The following is a 19,637-nucleotide window of genomic DNA, read 5'->3' as shown; positions in this document are numbered from 1 at the left end:
TACAAGTAGAAGTAATCAGAAAAAAAATTGTGAACCAATAATTCAATCAGTAATCAATTCTAAGTAAACAGTTCAACTTTAAAACCTTGAAATCTGATGGGGAATATTTTTTTTGTAATGTGAATAATTAATTATTGTAATGATTATTTTGCACTTGAAACTATTTGTTTTTCAAACATTTTTTGATGGCATAAGTACTTTTCTTTGAAGTCACTTTAGTTTGAGATGCAGATTTATAATATGACAAACATATCCTTGTCAAGTATTAATTTGTCTCTCAATGGGATTCAATAATCCTGTTTATTTTCCATGTATACTATTTCAAGAAGTGAGAGGGGTACTTTGCGCTTTGTGGGTTCTGGCTAGTTAATATTATGATTTTATGCGTTGCAGTGTGACACTATTATCAATTTATTTGATGGTATAAAGATATAAATCAGGACATTGCTTTCTATAGTATAGTTTGTTTCATTAGCGTTCTTGATCCATTTTATTTGAAATACGTACGTTTAACATTTTATATTCAAATTGAAGATTTTCGAATTCTCTATTGAATAAATGAATGATTTATAATGACAAAAATTCTACTCAATTATGCGATATCACTTTCGATATGATATTATTATTGCATGAAAATATTGATTTATCGCAATTTAGATTGCAAAAATAGTCTCGATTAGCATCGATTGATTTCATTGCAGCTGAGTATTTGTGAGATGATTATCTTGTGAGGTTGGCTTTCATAGTTTTCATCTTGCTAAAACTTACATTAAAGATTTTAATGTAATGCTTCTCTCTTCCAGCTCTTCCAGGAAAATATAAATGGAGGAATGTCTCATTCAACTTTTCAATTTTTCCATTTTAAATTATTTATCATGGGAATTTACAATACTATATCCAAATATTCATTGGAAATAGTAATAAATTAGAGAATTTGTAATAAATAAAAAACATGTAGATTTTAAACTATAGAGAAAAGCCCTACAGAATTGCACAGCACTTCATGAATTTCAATGTATTTTTTAATTGTTCTAAACAGTAATCGTATTTCAGTGAATTTATCAGCATGTGGAGAATTAGTAAATTATTAGACTGTGCTCAATTTTGGGAAAAATTTCATTTTTTGTCAACTCCAAGAAAAACATGCATTAAATTGAAGATTTTTCGCTCGAGTATCGCTTCATTTTTTATCAATTGCTATTTCTATTATTGCCAATTCTATATTAATGTTGACAAAAAGATAAACCATGCAATGATTCTATATAATATCAAGACATCATGAACCTGAAGAAGATGATGATGAAGAAGAAGAAGAAGAAGAAGAAGAAGAAGAAGAAGAAGAGAAGAAGAAGAAGAAGAAGAAGAAGAAGAATAAAACGACAAGAGCTTCCACTCCAAGCCCTGGCAGCTGGAAATCGTAACGGCAGCGAAGATTGAAGAAGACGGCTTATCTTTCAATCACAAACTGGAGCAGAGGACCTTCAAGAATAAAGGATATACAAATTGTTTAAGAACGAAGACGAACTGCAAGGATAAGAGGGAAAGAGAGGGGATGTGACGACTGACGAGTGAGTAGGGGTTGATAGCAACACTGTCAATACGAATTTGCATAATTTATTGGAAGCGATAGATAGAGTAGATGATTGAAGATTGAATAGATTTATATGATGATGGAAGGTTATTTTATAAATGAAGGACCAGAGAAACGGACGTTTAGTACCGGTGTGGTGTCGTATTGATTATTATGAGAATTATTATTTATGAGAACATGACAAGAAATTGCTAGAATTGAAGAATGAATCTGAAGACACTCGTCTTCCTCGTGTAGACCATATGTCTCAGGAATCAATTATCCAATAGAATAAGAATTTTTCTTGAAAAACAAAGAATTTCATTCCTTGCATTGTGATGGCATTGAATTGGTTAAAAATTAAACAAAGATGAATCGCTAGTGTGGAAGATTAATTATTTTTTGCTTGATGATGCTTGAATTAGCACTTGTGGAAGATGGAATAAGATGGAAACCATGCGTTTGGTGGGATTTGTCTGTCCTGACAGCCGCCAATAAAAGTTGAGAATATCTCATCAAAAACTTGTGCCACCGTAGTCTGAAATCTAAAAATATACATTTTAAACGATTGAGAGATGTATTCTTCTCTTTCTATGAGAAGGTTGAAATAAGTGAAACGCATTAAATAGTCATAATTCATGAAATGTTATCAGAAGGTGATACTGAAATAGAAGAAATCAAACAAACAAAATAAAAATATATGCTATCAACATTAAATTTATAATTTAAGCTACTGGGAAAGTTTATGCTGCTTTTTAATAAAGAATAATATGGAAGAGACTGAGATAAATTTGATAGCATTTAACAAATTTCAAATTCATGTTCAAAGAAAAATACATTGGAGAAGAAAGCAACAGTTTGCAAATCCTGCACCGATACACCCAACATGGTATCAGGACTTTTGTAGCCTACAATGTATCTTCAAGTCTTCATCAAAGGTACGTCCTACATCTATAAAGCACCGCCTATGATTAAAAAGACCTCAATTACAGTTCATTATACTACAGTTCGCTACAAGTAAATTCAAGTTTATTAGAAGTAAAAATAAAAAAACGATAAAATTTGTAAGCCTATTATAAATTTATGTAGGCCTATCCTCATTATTACCTATAAAATAGACTCACTATCGATAACGGTTTTCAAGCTATGAGATAACTCAATGTGATTAATTAAAATTCAACTTCCAGCATAAATTTAAGATTAAAATTTTCCAAATGAAAAGGTATTATTATTATTTAACTGAAAATGTTTATTCAACAGTAAAGCTAGGCTTTCATGTTTCAAAATTTGAAATTTGGCGCCTTAAATATATTTTGAAAGTACCAACCTAATCTTTACTTTGTTGATTGAACGAACTGGAGAAATTTATTTTCGTTTTTCAAAACATTATTACGAAGAATCTGAAAAAATACAAAACTGTGATAAATATCCAAAAGACGTGATAATAACATCAAAAATGATGGAGGAAAAAATAAATAATGTAATTTACCGTAACCGTGTCGAACATCAAAGTGTTGAAGAAGGCAGTGGGCAAGGGACCGTTGTCCTCTCCTCTCTAAATGGGATACTAGGTTGTAAAAGGTAAGTCATTTATTACTAAAATATATTATTGAATTAAAAAATTGATATTTAAATGTACTTTAAATCCATAAGAAATTGTTAGTAAACGACAAATTTAATCACAACTTGCTTAATTACTTCTATAGATCCCTTTTAACTTGAAGTTCATTACCTGCAAAATGGCGTTCTAAAAAACAACCCATCACTTCATAATATGAATTTATGATCGTTTTACTTTCAAATTATATTCGAAATTAATTCTACCTTTTCAACATGGCTTGATTTGTGATCTTTGAAAAATTTGCCATTCTAAGTTTTACCAATCTTGGATATGGTGGTGCTAAACTAGGTTGCCGGATACAATTTTCATCATAGCAAGGGAAAGCTGAAATGTCATCGCTTGACGTCCTGTAGGTTTTTGATACTAAATTTAAATAATGAATTATAACAAGTTTTGATTCTTTTCTTAGGCAAAGTTTCTATTGCTTTTTATACGTTTTCAAATGTGATTGACAACTTATTCTAGTTTTGAAAATGGTACAGTTTGACAAAAAGTAGAATTTCTATTGAATGGGCTTTGGAAATTATTATTAATTTATGTAATAAATTTAGTTCTAAAACAATTTTTTATGCATAATAGTACTATTTTCAGTTGATCTCACATCAACTGTTCAATATGCTATTAGGTACTTTTTAATAAGTGGCTAATGAGTTTAGTGGGCTAATAAAATGTGTAAAAATTTTCATTACCTATAAGTTTGAGTTACAAAACTGCAAAACTTTTCAACATTCGTTTCAAATTAATTCAACTTAATTTTATTGTAAATTATTTGTGAATTTAAATAATAGCCTACCTACAAAAGCTTATTAATTTGTTACGGTAACATAGGCAAATCACGTTGAAGAGGCCTACTACTGTACTTGAATAGAACATCTTTACAAGACTTCACATTTTATATAACTTATTTGAAATTTCTATTATAGATCATTAGTACTTCTTCAAAACTAGGCTAAATAAAAAATGCTTCTACAATATTATTCATTAAAGGCTAAGAAAAAATAAAGATTTATTCCTGGTTTTATTCGCAGTATAATATACTTTAATTTATATCAATAGCTACTAAAAATCTAAAGCTTACTAACTGGGGTCATACAATGAACTTAAATCACCCATTAAAATTTCAATTAAGGTATGGTACATTTTCTAATACGGGTTTTTCATGCTCGTTGTCTTGGAGCTCATCATCGGAAGAAAGTCCAGTAAAATAATTATATTTTAGCCTACTTAGCCTGAACTTGATCAAATTGATGTCTATCCTGCTTCATAGAGGTGGCTGGTTGGGATTGGGATTGTCTTGAACTTGATATCATGAATATCTAAACTAAATAAGCTTATCCTAAACAAAATAGAATTATTTTCCAACATTACGTGTTATAATGACTGTCTCATTGCAAATTTTCTTCATCCTGAGATTGATAGAATATTTCATAATTACGAGGGTAGACTGAAGAGTAATGCACACATGCTTGTAGAGTAAAAACGAAATAATCTTCAAAAGCGTTCCTGGTAGCATTTGGAAATACTATTTATCCTTTATTCTGCTGCGCAGTTTGAAGGCTTTTCAATCATCTATTTTGGTTTGGTTGGTGAAAGTATAGTGTAGTGTACTGGTGTTATGTCAACGTGAATTAAACAACGCGCTGTTATAGAATTTTTAACTGGTAAAGAAGTGAATCCTAGTGAGATTCATCGTTGTTTAAAGGTTGTAAATTTTGACGATACTGTTGATAGGTATCGAAAATGGATGAATTAAAAAATGTCGAGTTTGCCCACCTGGAAAAGCCTTAATGAAACATGCAGAGGACGTGTCCAATCACTGACACAGACGATAACCATCGTAAATTCGTCGAAGACTTGATTCAAAATGACCGGCAAATCACTCAACAGCGTATTCTATTGCAAACCCAGTTGGAATATCCTAGGAACGTGTCGGCTTCATTATTGAACAATCAGGATACCGTAAAATCTGTGCTCGATAGTTACCATGCCGTTTGAAAGACGTAAATAAACAGCTTCTATTGGAATGCTGTGAACAACTTTTGAAGCGTTACCGTGATGGAGGAGATGAGGTTAAGAATAATAAAAAGTTAAACAGCCTTTAAATGACTATGAATCTCACTAGGATTCATTTTACAGTGGTTGAAAGCACGTTGACATAACACAAGAACACGACGCTATACGTCCACTACCCGAACCAAATTGGCAAATTGGATGAACGCAACGCCTTCAAACTTTACAGCCGTGTAGAGGAGAAATAATACTTCCAAATGCCACCAGGCGCTACAAGCATGCGTGAATTTCTTATCAGCCAACCCTTGTACAATGCTATGGAATACTCAAATCAAATACTTTTTAATAGAATTATATTTATACTATTTAATAGAATTATATTTATTAAAAATTAATATGCATAGTAGACTAATTTATTACTCTTACTCAATTATCAAGTTTGATTTTTTTTAGGTCCATGTAAAATCGATCTATATTGTTGGGAATATTTATTAAACTAATTGTCTTCTTTGTCTTCAACAGGTTAATCCAGTCAATAAAATGGATCAAGAATTCTGCCTGAGGTGGAACAACCACAAATCAAATTTGACTGATGTGCTGAGTAAATTTCTTGAAAAAGAGTCATTGGTGGATGTGACGCTCGCTGTGCCTTGTGAAGGGGATGAAATCAAGACTTTCAAAGCTCATCAAACTATACTCTCAGCTTGTAGTCCTTACTTTGAAAAACTGTTCCTGCAAAATAATCATCCTCATCCAATAATATTCCTTAGAGATGTAACTGTCAATGAAATGCAAGTGCTTTTGTATTTTATGTATAACGGAGAAGTCAATGTCAAGCAAGAGGAATTAGCAACTGTTTTAAAAACGGCAACTGCTCTACAAATAAGAGGACTAGCTGACTCGAGGACTGAAACACCAAAAACAGATGACCACCATTCTCTGCCCAGCCCTGTGGAGCACCGCTCCTCAGTCGAACAAAAAAGACCCCTTTTCCGACCTATATCCCCACCTGAGAGAGCTAAGAGAAAAACATCAGGATCCAGTTCCAGAGAGGCTTTTCCTCCAGAAAGCCAGGTAACCTCCACTCCATTAATCTGATTACTCTGATCAAAGAGATTCATGACTAACATACCCGCAGTCAGAAAATTGGTAAATCTGCTTGAATATACTGCATTGGTATTTCAAGCTACTATGCCATGCATATCCTAGACTAGTAGGTCCACAATATTATGACAACATGTAAATGAAAATATAAATCTGAGCACCATTTTTAAAATTATATACATGATTTATATTTTTATTTATATTCAAATGTAGCCCTAAAGAAAAAAACACAATAATATTGTGTAGTATTATGACAACATGATACGGTCGGTGAGGTTTTGCTTAGCTATAAATGTCTTAAATAATATTAGGCTACCATAATCATAAAGCTTTTTATGATTACGTATTTGAATAAGAACCAAATCTAAAAGCACATTATGGGAAAGTCGAGTTTGATAAACATTTTTGTTTCAGAAGTTTTCATTTTCCATCTCATAGCTAGTCGATTGACATAACCCCGTTTCAGTACAGCTCTGATGAGTGATGACAAACCAACAATCTTTATTTCATCAATTGATGGCAATCTATTGAAAAATACTTATATTATTAAACAAGTGATTTTAAATTTGAAATCATTAACTAATTGAATATTCAGATCCAATTTTTTAGTTATCTATTGAAACTTCTGACGCCACTTTTTTAATAATAGAAATGACTATGGCCAACTCCTGTTATGAAACTGATTAGTCTAATTCATAGTAAATGCCTGTATTTACAAAAGTAATGATATTAATAGTAGGCGAATGATAATAATTCAAACAATAATAATCAATGCAGAGATTAATTTGAGCAGAAAACTGATGTTTTTCGAATAAGAAGCTATTTTTATTTTATGGAAGAATACAGAAAATACAATCTAGTGGAGTCTGATCATATTTGATCTGGTGCACGAAAATACAACGTAGTGCTATTTCTAAATTTAACATGAACTTGATCTCAATCAACGTGAAGATGAAATGAAGAGCTTTCAGCTTTCCTTCTTCTTACTATAGTTCATAATTTCCAATAGTAATGTTCAAGTGTTTCAATAGGTTTGAAATACTGAGTAAAATATTCACTTTCACTAAAGCTAACTTTATATTAAATCAAGTAACTGTTACTTAAAATTTAATTTTAAAATATTATTTACAAAACGTCCATTCTTGATTTGGAAGATTTCAGCCAGAGATCGGCTTAGAATATTTCCAGATATTCTATTTATATTTTCAAACAAATTGAATTATTTTATGCATAGGAATAATACACACTACCTATATTTGGTTACAAAATGTTCAATTCTTCACAAATTACTTGAAAATAATAAAATTACATACAATATCCACATTTATTGTGTCTGAAAAAAAACCAAAAAGAAAATGGTACTATTGTAGTAATTTCTATTTAAGAAATTTCAAGTAGGCCTAGCTCTATTTGATAATAAAGCCCTACATTAATATCAATTCATATTTTTATTACATCAAGTTTTTTTTAATTTATGAAGCTTTTACTTGGATATGCTAAATTGTGGCAAAAGAATCTTGCTCGCCCAATGGTAGACTCAGCTTCTTGTTGGGAGAATGTTGATTTTTTTAAATTTTCATTTGATTCTTGATATGCATGATTTTTAATGAGGATACATTATTTTAATGTGTCTACATGGAATTTCATTGGTTTTGGTAAATTTCAGGCGCCTTTCCCATACAGAAGTACCCCATCGTCATGCCCCCAGCCAAACACCAAAGTTGCTCGTTTATCGCTTGCCGAGTCCAACTCAGATGTCGAGTCCGAAGGGCAAACAGTGTCTCCCATCATCAAACAAGAAACATCAGGCATTCCTGCAGATGAGTCGTATGATGATGTTCAACCTCTGGTAAGCAGAATCTCTAATTTATTCACTTTTTACGTATTGGTGCTTTTCACGTACCACACCGTTGAAAAATGTTTCCAAAATTTTGATGTTATCAGAATATAAATCGAGCCTTGGTTCTAACACACATTTTTATTGAATGTTAATTTTGTTTTCTGCCAAGTTCTCAAACCTCGAGCTGTGAGCATCAAGGTATTTTTTAGCGAAAATAAAGGTCTTTTTATGGCCATTTTTTTCCTCTTCCTATATATTTTTTTGCAGTATTCCTTTATTGTATTTTTGCGATTCCCATTACCTGACATGAGATTTTGATGGTGCTATAGAGATGTGGTCTTGGTCATGGAAAGAAAATCGTGAGATGACATTTATTCTTCGACGTCTTGAGTTCTATTGTCGAATTCCAACGATACAGCGTACCCTCGAATACAATCATTTATCATTATTCAGTTTGGTGTTATCAATGACTTGTCGAGTATTTGAGCTAGGAACTACATAGCTCCTTTTCTGGAGATCAAGCATTTTTATTCTATCAACGAAATCTTATAACTAATTCGTCTGAATGATTTCAGACATGGGATATTACGAATTTAGACTCTTTTAACAGTAAATTCTATTGTTATTTTTCACCACGTTGTGGTCGGTGTTGGAAAACCAATAGGGTAGGCCTATTAAATTTCCATCGAATGGTTTACCTCGTGTTTTGGAGTTGAGCGCAGGTTGTCGCATTCATATACATTATTTTTCTACTCCAAATGCATACGACACTAGACGCATGCACTTGGGACATAAATAGAAATAGTAGGCTAATGTTCGCCTTTTCCTTTGCTCTATTGATTAAACTGAACTGTTGTTCACATTTCTCAACTAAGTGGTTTTTGAGCTCCTATTTAGGAAATTAATAAGATGTGGAACATACTACAAACCACGCTCATCATTCCTGACGTCGTAAACGTAAAAAGTTGAGGTTTTAGCTCATGTTTAGTATCATTCAGCTGTCGCGCAGTTATTGGATTGAATGCGTATCGCGTTCCACAGCTATCATCTACCAATTTTTGGGATGTATTATTGTGCCAAAATGTCCATAATCTCCTATTGAATAGAACATTATTATTGGTGCTGCTCTTCTGTATGAAGAGGTGCTATTAATATGAAGTGGTGCTGGTGAAAAATCTCCTCTTGTGAATTATTTACATCATTTATTAATACAATCAACATTGAAAATTGATATTTAGTAGGCCCATTTTTGAACTAATGATAACCTAGACTTTCAAAGTATTACTTTGCATTAGGTATTTATTAGACCTATATTACTTCCATCAAATGAAGACTGATCGATGGTTCTTTATCATTATTGGATGAATCATTAACGTTTATTGAATTGTTAATTTTTCCAATCAAGCAAAATTTAGAAAATCAAATTTCAAATCAAGCTTTTAGAGTTTTCTTAGCCTTAGCCTATTGTAGGAAGCAGCTGTGAATACATTCATAAGTATAAATAACAACATAATATGTTTTTATATAATGGAAGAACAATATTCTATAACATCTCTGATAAGTGCTCAATATATCTACTGAAATAAATTTACGAAATTAAAATAGTGTTAAGAAACTATTCAGAAGAAAATACTCAGTAGAGCTTACGATTTATTCAAACAAATCTGAAGATTGTTGTAAATAGGCAATAAGTTTAATTATCTGTTAATGTGGCGAATTTTTGAATATTCTTATAGAGAGTAAATAAAGATGATCTGATAATTTAGTGGATTCTTTGAAATTTCAATTGTGATGCTGAAACTATCAGTTTGAAAAATTTATCTTTCGTGTCTAACCTAGCAAAGTTGCATATTCGAGAATTGTTTATAATTAACCTTTTACGTGTTTTTCACACGCATATGGTAGTAAAACTGATTATTCTAGGTATTTGGTATGGATGACCAACCAGGAGTTTCCATTGATTATGAAGAGAATGAAACGGTACGTTGTAGACGTTCTGCGCGTAAGCAAACATTGACTCTTGTTGTTGACACTGGGCAGTTCAGTGTTGTCGACCAATCGACGCTTTTTGCCGACTTTGAGATAAGGAAAGTTTGTGCCACCTGCCCTTCAAGGATTAGAAGAAAGACTAAATATCCTTGTCTACGCTGTGGAAAGCCTCAGTGTTTGCAATGTGTCAAAAAAGTGTGTATGAACTGTTTCAACAATAGTTACAGTACGTCAGATTGTGAGTGAATAGTGCCTCTGTCACAAGTTTGAATGTTTGGACATGCGGTCAATTTTACTCAGTGACTTTTTATTAAGTAATGTAAACTGTATTTAATATTATTTTGTTAATAATTTAGAATCTTGGTTGTTAACCAACCAAACTTATATTTGTTGAAGAACCAATCTAGTCTTTGTGTTCAAAAATCAAATCAGACATTTCATACTTTTCTCAAGTATGTGTCATTTTTGTAACATAGTTTCTTTGGTGATGTTTTTGTGTTGTTTTAATATTTTAAAAATGAAAATTCTCATGACTTACCAGTTCAGATTAAAGGATTTTACATGAGTCAACTCAACAGTTAAGATTGTTTTGTGTCAAATTGATGCCTGGCATGTACTTGGAATAATATTCCTTAAAATGTTGAAACGGTGCCATCATAAAAAATACTTTATTTGTTAATTTTAGTTTGCTCGATTGAGTTTTAAGCAGATTCTACAGTTTACCGCCACAAAGATGCTCCGACGTGATCATGATGATGAAGTATGGTTCGTGGATTGATTTTGATGCGTTGGCAAAAACGTTAGAATCGGCCCAGTTGAAGGGTTTTTTGTTCGCGACAAAAATTAGACAACTAAAACTACAATATGACATTTGCTAGTACTTGTTTTATTGTATGTACATTTTCTCAAAAGCCCATCTAAATTGGTGGTCAGGTGCTCCCTCCCTTGTACCCCGATCATGTTTGAAAAATGTTTAAATTTTGGAAACCCCTGATCTCTGTAAATGTCCTTTCATCGTAGAGACTTGGAGGTTTAAGAAAAATATTTGTTTTATTACACAATGCTCTACATCTCCTCGTACAATAATGCCTTATCTATAAATAAATAAGTTATCAATAAATTATAACCTTGGTCGCTATCTAGAGTTTCTAGAGCTATCTAGGGCAAAAAAAAAAAAAAAACAAGAGACCAGAGATGGGTGAAACTCCAGGCACAAATGTGGCTCAAGAGGCTGAGTTGAGGGTGGTCAGGTGCCCTAGAGGCTTTTGACCCTGCAAAGTTTAGGAGGGGCAAAAAGAAAAACCCAAGAGACCAGAGGTGGGTGAAACTCTTGGCACTAATGTGGGTCAAGAGGCTGAGTTTAAAGTGGCCAGGTGCCCTAGAGGCAATTTGACGACCCCTTCCTCAGCGGAAGGACCTAAAAAAAAGACCAGGAGTGAAACTAACGTAGGTCACGAGTTTGCGGGTGGACAGACCAAACCTCACCATTGCTCAAAGAAGGGCGGCCATTCAGACAATACTTCTTGGTTAGAGGTGAGGCTTTTAATCCTGCAAAGTTTAGGAGGGGCAAAAAGAAAAACCCAAGAGACCAGAGGTGGGTGAAACTCTTGGCACTAATGTGAGTCAAGAGGCTGAGTCAAGAGTGGCCAGGCGCCCATAGAAGCAATTTGGTGACCCCTTCATCAGTGGAAGGACCTACAAAGAAGGCCAGGAGTGGAACTCACGTAGGTCACGAGGACCAATCAGTCTGAAGAGACTGCCAAGCATATCACAATGGATTGCGAGAGACTGGGGGCAAGGAGAAGGGATCTGTTTGGCTGCAAGTAACCAAGTGATGAATGTGATGTTAGTGTAAGGAAAACTCCTGGATCTTGTAAAGGACACAGGTATTGGTTTGCCCAACTAACGTACTTGGGACACACAATAAGCTCCGGTTGACGTGTGGGGTTCTTTGAACGATTGGATCCTTGAATCTGTCCCTTAGCATATCCATCCATATCTTGATGAAAATAGAAGATATTAATAATTTATTGTTAGTTTTAAAACTTAATTTTTATATACTCTCCAACTTTTGCACACTCATTTGTCATGAAACCACTGTAATATAAGTTCGAGAATTTTATTCTTTGTTATTTTATGTTCGCTTTTGAAATGAATGAATTTATTGAAAAAATATTGATAAATATGTAGCTAAGTATATTTAAGTTGGATAGATCCACAATTCACTTGAAAGTATGCTTTTTGTTTGTTTTGTAGTTAGGTTATAAAATGTTCCATTCCGACATTTCAAATGGTCCTGATGGGTTTCAGAAGCTTAGAATTATGAAAGAAAATAGCGTTAGAAACTTTACAATCAATAAATATGTTGAATGATGTGTTGTATTGACTGCATAACATTCAGAGAAGTGTGTTGTAAAATTTACAACACGTGACTACGAATGTTTGATGCGACCGAAGGTGAAAACTAATAATAGCTCAGTATCTAATATGGAGGAGTTTGATTATGGTTACGGTGGTATAATATATTTCTAATATGGATATTTATTTATTTATTATTTATTTTATTTTATTGAAAATTTACAACAAAAAATAATAGAAAACCTTGCAAATATGAAACTTATAGTATAACAGATGAAGAAGAAGAACTAAGAATGTAACTAATACTGAAAAATTCAAGAAGAAAAGAAAAAAGAAATAAGAAAAGAGAATTATGGAAACTTTGCAAATATGAAACTTATAAATAAAAACACTAATAAATTATGTAATACATAGGAAAGAAAAAAAAAGACAAAACTCAACAAACATAAATCTTATTCAAGTCCCGCCTGAACACACTGTCTGAATCAAAGAAATCTAATGCATTATTAAGCCTATTGTATAATCGAAGAGACCTAAACAGGGGAGCATTGTAACCACTGACCGTTCTACATCTGATAATATCAAAGGTGGGATGATCTCTGGAATTGAACGCAGGAACATGGAACCTGATCAATGAGAGCAGCGAAGGAGAAGAAAATCGACCCCTTAACAGACCATGCACGAAAATCAATGAGTCTCTCTCCCGTCGTAATCTCAATGATACAAAGTGATATTGAAAGATATCTCATTTTTTCAATATTAATTGGATTAAGCGTGCGTGGAATCAATAACAATCAAGTTTGTGGGTAACGATTCCACGCACTTGATCATGTCATGTATATCAACTGCTCTTATAATGAAGAGAGGTTCTACGGTAGTGGAGATGGTCAAGTGACGTAGACGTTGACAATTATTGGTGGAGGATTCAAAGGAATCAAATGATTTCGCAGAATATGATATATGTTCTGCTCTTTTGTCAATGTTAACTTCATTTTAGTCATTGTTCTTCAATTTATAAATGCCAGGTCTATGAATCACTCATGAGTTGAGTAGCCTCATCATGAGAATTCCCCCTCTTCATTATTTTTTTGCATCATTCATTCCACTTTTGCAGAACACTTTATTTCCTTTGACCATACTTCGAATTCACTCCTACTGACCTACTGATATAAATGGACGGGTGACACTCACTTCATTTTGTTCTCAGTCGATCCCGAATCAGTCGGGTAAGTGTATCTCAGTCGAAATCTGAGTTCGTCAAGCTTCCGTTCCTTTCAGAAAGTCTAGTGGATACATTATTATCATTTATATTAGAATGATATCGTATTAACATTCCCAATAAAAGCATATTGCCATTTAGAAAGAAAACCCTAACCGCCTAACCTATCCTTTTACCTTTCAAACATTAATAAACATAGCCTTTTAGGTCATGTTATTATAGATCCTTTTTGGTTACAATTGGTTCACGTCAATTTGCAACATTGTAGCTGACTTGACGAACTGATTCACTCTCCGTGTGTCAGCCTGCTAGGAAAACTTGATGCCTTGAGATTCAACGAACTGAACGGCATAATTTCCTACATGTTTCAGTTTCTCAAGAAATTGTTAGAATAGGCACTTGATGAACTGAGTTCGTGAGGAAGTGAGATATACAGTACCACTTGGATATACAGTACTCCAATCTCAATAAATTTCACCCGAAAATTATATTTATTTGATTCATTTGAAATTCACAAACATTAAGGGCCGGTTTCCGAGCTCGGGATTTAGCTAAGTCCTAGACTTTAAACAGCTGGAGTCAGAAAATTGGCTTTCCGAAACGGGGCGTAGTCGCAGTCATTGTCATAGTCACGTTTGAATTAAATTTCGAAAAACTAGAAAATTGAACACAAAATAAAATAAAGAGAAAATAGTGTAGAGTCGAACACTGAATATTCATCGATTATTATTTATGAAAAGAAAAAAATCCACGTTTCTCTCCACAATGGTAGAAAAATTGAGGAAAATATAAGTGAATAACAAAAATCCCTCTCGCTTCATTTATGTGCTTTGTTTAGTCGTTTTGGCCATTCTGTTGACTATTTTTTAATTGTCAGCAATGATCTTGAGAATGTGTCAACGTGTTATTCATTAATGCATTAGTAATGCTTATTGAAGATGTTGATTAGTTATACAATTCTGAAAAATTGTAAAATTTATTCTACTGTAGTTGTGAAGTGTAGAAGGGTCGAGTCACATCACGATGGTTGTTCAATTGAACAGGAAGAATCAAAAATGAATCAAATTCTAATCCGGTTTTACTATTTTCATCTTGTGATGAATATGAAAACATTATTACGAATACCACTTATTACATTAAGAGAACTAAGTATTTAGGTCTCATTATTAGTTTCTAAAAATTAATTGTTTTGTTTATCACGATATTGTTTAATAATTAATGTTATTGGTTTGTTAAATCCAGATGTGAATCAGTGACAATTGTGAAATGATAATTAGTTGTTGTGTGGTGATAAGAACAATGCTTAAGTGATACAAGTGCTAAATGTGAATGAGTTGTAAAGTGTATTGTAGTAGTTGCTTATCATGGCTGAGGACGAATGAATGAAAAATGAGCCATCAGATTATAGTGGAGCATTGAAAAGAGGAGAGAAGGTGCAAGGTGCAAGTGCTGGTGATGATCCTGACAAATTCTTTCGTTCTCTGTTGACAGACGAAGATTCAAATGAGAAGAGAGACTAGATTAAAAACAGCTGGCCTGTCCGGAAGCAGCAATGAACATACGGAATCTAGTTGCAGTTACTCGCTCTCAGATCCAGCGCTACGCCGCTTTCTCACTGCACACAAAAAGGTAGAGCTACCCCGATTGATGCCACCGTTGATCGGTGCCTTTTCCTCGCACTTGCAGGGGGCGTCGCACACTGAAACACGGCCGGCGCACCAGTCTCCGCCGCACAAGTCAAGCCACGAAATATCAGTGATCCAGTCGACGCCCTCCCCCGCCCCACCCGGCTCCTCTTCCCCCTCACCAGCACCCAAGAAAGGAGGCCGCTTCCGACCCGGCTGGCTCGACTCGTTCTATTGGCTCCAGTATGACGAGGAGCAGAACACCATGTTCTGTAAAGTATGCCGTCGCTATGGCAGTTTCGTGCCAGAGATGCGGACGTCGTTTGTCGAAGGAAACTGCAACTTTCGTTTAGAAATTGTCAATCATCACGATAAGTGTAAATCACACAAACTGTGTATGGCCAAAGAAGAGGAAGAGAGGGAGCGGATGAGCCTATCCGATCACAAATAATACGTTTCAACATTTAACTTAGTGTTCGTTAATCAATGTTCTGTCTGTTATTGTAATATAAGGCAGGTGCGAATTTGATAGCAAAATAAGTAAACTATTTTGTAATAATAAGTGACATTATTTCTAGTTTACTTTTGTCTTGCGTGCCATGCAAGATCTCCTCTTCTACCTGCCTCCTACCTAGCATGCCAAATTATTCTCTTGTCGTCAGATACACACTTTTTGAAATATATAGTGTAACTATTGAAACTGCCGAATTAAAAATTCATTATTAATTATATAGAAGTAAATATAATAGAATATTTATTTCGCCAAAATACATAAGACAAATGTAAATTATAATAAATCTTAATGTTTTGGCACAGCCAGCAAAGCCCGACTTGTGCGCAGGCTGTGAGTTCGTAAAGAGAACAGTACAAAGTGAAAAAAATACTAAAACATGAAAAAACAAGAAGACAAGATGAATAAAATGAAAAAATAATAGTACTTCTAATAAATAATACAATGATAGAGAAAAATATGATTCGTGTTAACATTAATATATCCACTAAACGACAACTAAGACACTAAAAAGCAACACTATATCCACTAAAAAACAACAAGAAGACAAGATAAATAAAATAAAAAAATAATAGTACTTCTAATAAATGATACAATGATAAAGAAAAATATGATTCGTTAACATTAATATATCCACTAGGTGATAACCAAAAACAAATTATTCTTCTAAACGAAAATGAATAAAGAAAAATATAGAATAAATCAAGCATAATAACCATCATACAGTACATCTGAGTAATAAAACGAATGACATAATACTTTTCTACCATTTAGTGTTCACCAACTTCCCAGTGCTTATAATCAATTTTCAAAAATAATATAAAAGATTGAAAGACATTTAAAACTCAAACTTTAACTTAAATATTTCCATTGTTGAAGGATTTATCGCATTGCTTAGTCCTGCAAGTTCCACTTATCCTCAAAACCTAAAAATTGAGCTTTTTTCCAAACAGCTTCTAATAGTTTGCTATCAATTTTGCATCTGTTGTTTCTCTTTTCCATTTTGTAACTTGTAAATACTTTTTGAGCTTTGAATCAATTTTATCAATCACAAGCTTTGTTATAACAATTATAACTAATGACATAAATAAGAACATTGCTCATGTTATCTTATTTGATATGTTTCATGTACCAAATTCGAAATATTTTCATTTTATAATTCTCTTGAAAGTTCTTGAAATGGTGAAAAAGTTTTTGGACCATATATGAACTATATATCATTTGAATCAAGGAGTGATATAAAAATGCATTCCAAAAGACATTTGAAATTGTTTTATTTCAAATATTCATTGTCTATGAACAAACAAATTTAGTGTCAGTTTCCATTTATAATTTCACCGTTAATAAAATAAGTGTTTGACATTCTTGTTAATTGAATTGATATAAGTGTGACTAGTTTATTTTCAAGCTATTTTTGTAATATTGTTAGATGCTTAGATATTTTTCTAATGTTATGTGATTTATAATATAGTGATACAGTTCTCTGAACTCTAAACATATTTTTCTCTTGTTGAGGCCTAGTCTTGCAAATCATCACATAGTAGTTGATTAATTTTATGTACGTTAATGTGATAACAGTGCAGGGATAAATTAGGAAGTTATTTTTCTGTGAATAGTGTATAATATCTTCTAGCTCTTGAGAGTTGTGATATTAATTGATTGTGATGGAATGTTACTAATGTATCAGGGTATGAAATGATAGATGGATCTTAGGGGAACTCGCTCAGACTCTCCATTGTGTTTGACTGTGAAAAGGGATTTGACAAAATTATCCATATCTGGGATTGAATTACAAATCTTTTCTATTGAGGTGTATTTTTGACAAAGGTGAATATTTTAGCTTTATCAAGTTTCAAACGATGTATTTTTTATATTTATTACTAGAATGTCGGTATATTTCAATTAATTTGTCTCATAACTATACCTTCAACTTTTGAGATATAATCCAACATTCATTGAATTATATTTACATTATGAGCTATGAATGAACAGGAGCTTTCTTAAATGATTCAGTTGATCATGCTGGATTCATCATCTGAGGAGTTTTCATTATATTTATAATAAACGATTTGCTAGTAGTCCGATTTCTTCCCATTGGTAAAGGCCATTCATTAAGCCATTGGTAAAAGCTCATTCCAATTTCATCTTTTTGGTTAGTTTTAAAAGAAAATGCTTAGGCAATCTTTATCTGCCTTGAACCTAAGAATTTAATATTTATTCAGCTCTACAGTAATTATCCTATATTCTTCAAATATGTTTATAATAATTTTTCTTTTTCAAAAGATCCAAATCGTTCAAATTCAAATGTAGCATTAAATGCAGCTGAAAGCTTGTTATCTAACGCTAGAAAATGTAATCATGTTACTAATTTAGATATAGTTGATTGAATATGATAAATTCACAAGTTTTATCGATTCTTTCTTGGTGTACTTATTGTGTCGTGTGTCGTAAGTCAACATCCCCTAAAATATTTTTGTAATTTAATGGTTATCCAATAACCCACTTGTTAAAATATTCTAATGATTATTTAAAAATTGTAAATAATTGTAATAATCAGTGTGCTTAAGTGATAAACTATTTCAAAATGTGATAGCTCTTTTCTATATTATCTATTTTACTTGGAATTAGTGAAACTTTTCAAATCAAAATAGAATCTTTAGTATGAAAATAATATCCTTGGTTTAACTTGATTTGAGCTGATGTGAGAAAGAATAATTATTGTTCTTCATCACTTTATTCATTGGAATTAATAATTATTATGTATTGTATGATAGTTTTTAATTTTGTTATCAGTAATATGGGTACATTATATTTTCAACAGACTTTTAATCACTTATCGTATATTACAATGAAATTCGCTCATCCATTGTGGTTTTAGGAACCGTTGTTGCAATGAGTTCGAATTTATTTAAGATTTCATATTATGAGCATTCAATCATTCTTGAAAAAATAAATATAACCGCATTGATAGAGGCATGAAAAAACAGTGGAATTTTGTCTTGATACAATCTTGAAAGATATGGCTAACTCAACTAGTGCCTGTATTATTATACTTCATTATAATCTGCATTTACTATCTGCTCCACTTACTATAAAACTATTTTATTTCTGGTTGAACAGCGAAACGTATTACATTTTCTATAAATGTAATATTGAACTACAGTACAATACAAACTCCATTCTGACAAGGATATTTTTTGAACATGAAAAATAAAATCTATAAGAAAACCTGAACCTCGATTATATTTTATTTTTCTAACAATCCTTCTCCTTGGCATGATATGAATATTTGAAATTGATTCTCTTATTTGAACTGATGGTATTTTCTTTGTAGTATGAGGTTGCTATTTCATTAATTGTAATAAGTTAGATGCAGATTCGTGATGCATTGGTAGGACAGAAGTGAGTCAATAAAGAAGTTTATTGTTGAGAGAAGATGCAATTATTTCGGACAGCTGTCGATCATTTGTTACTCTTCTCCATGACAGGCCCTCATTCATGCTGCTAAAGCTACGGTATCTAAAATGAGCTGTTCAAATCGCTTCTATTGATTTCATCCAATTGATGAAGATTAGCTCTACTCTCAAAAATAGGATCTACATAATTTCTAATCACGTTCCACGAATATGATGATGTTATTCTCTTCTTGTATTTCAATGCTCCAGTGGTGTCTGCTGAGGGACAAATTAAACCTGAAATTGTGTTTTGTACTAAATTTTCATCCAATGCATGTTTTAATGTTAAATGGAAATAATGAATAATTGACATGACTGCAAGTTGATAGTTCAAT

General features: G+C 32.6%; 1 protein-coding gene across 7 annotated transcripts in view; it reads left to right on the top strand.

Moving 5' to 3' along the window:
* The first annotated feature begins 2,995 nt into the window (after nt 1–2,995).
* Nucleotides 2,996–19,637, top strand: part of LOC111045808 (longitudinals lacking protein, isoforms H/M/V) — a 49,727-nt gene continuing 33,085 nt past the window's right edge. For 5 of the 7 annotated variants that reach the window (XM_022331278.2, XM_022331279.2, XM_022331277.2 and 2 more), the window contains exons 1-3: nt 2,996–3,151; nt 5,724–6,275; nt 7,972–8,154. In XM_022331278.2, the coding sequence (XP_022186970.2) occupies nt 5,742–6,275; nt 7,972–8,154 (717 nt within the window). In that variant the 5' untranslated portion in view covers nt 2,996–3,151; nt 5,724–5,741. Of the gene's footprint in view, nt 3,152–5,723; nt 6,276–7,971; nt 8,155–10,068; nt 10,869–15,202; nt 19,082–19,637 lie in introns of those variants that run through there. The other 2 variants (XM_022331273.2, XM_022331281.2) reach the window with 2 other exon arrangements.

The sequence above is a fragment of the Nilaparvata lugens genome, chromosome 1, assembly GCF_014356525.2.
Source record: "Nilaparvata lugens isolate BPH chromosome 1, ASM1435652v1, whole genome shotgun sequence".
Taxonomy (NCBI): domain Eukaryota; kingdom Metazoa; phylum Arthropoda; class Insecta; order Hemiptera; family Delphacidae; genus Nilaparvata; species Nilaparvata lugens.
This window is presented reverse-complemented; position numbering and strand designations above follow the sequence as displayed.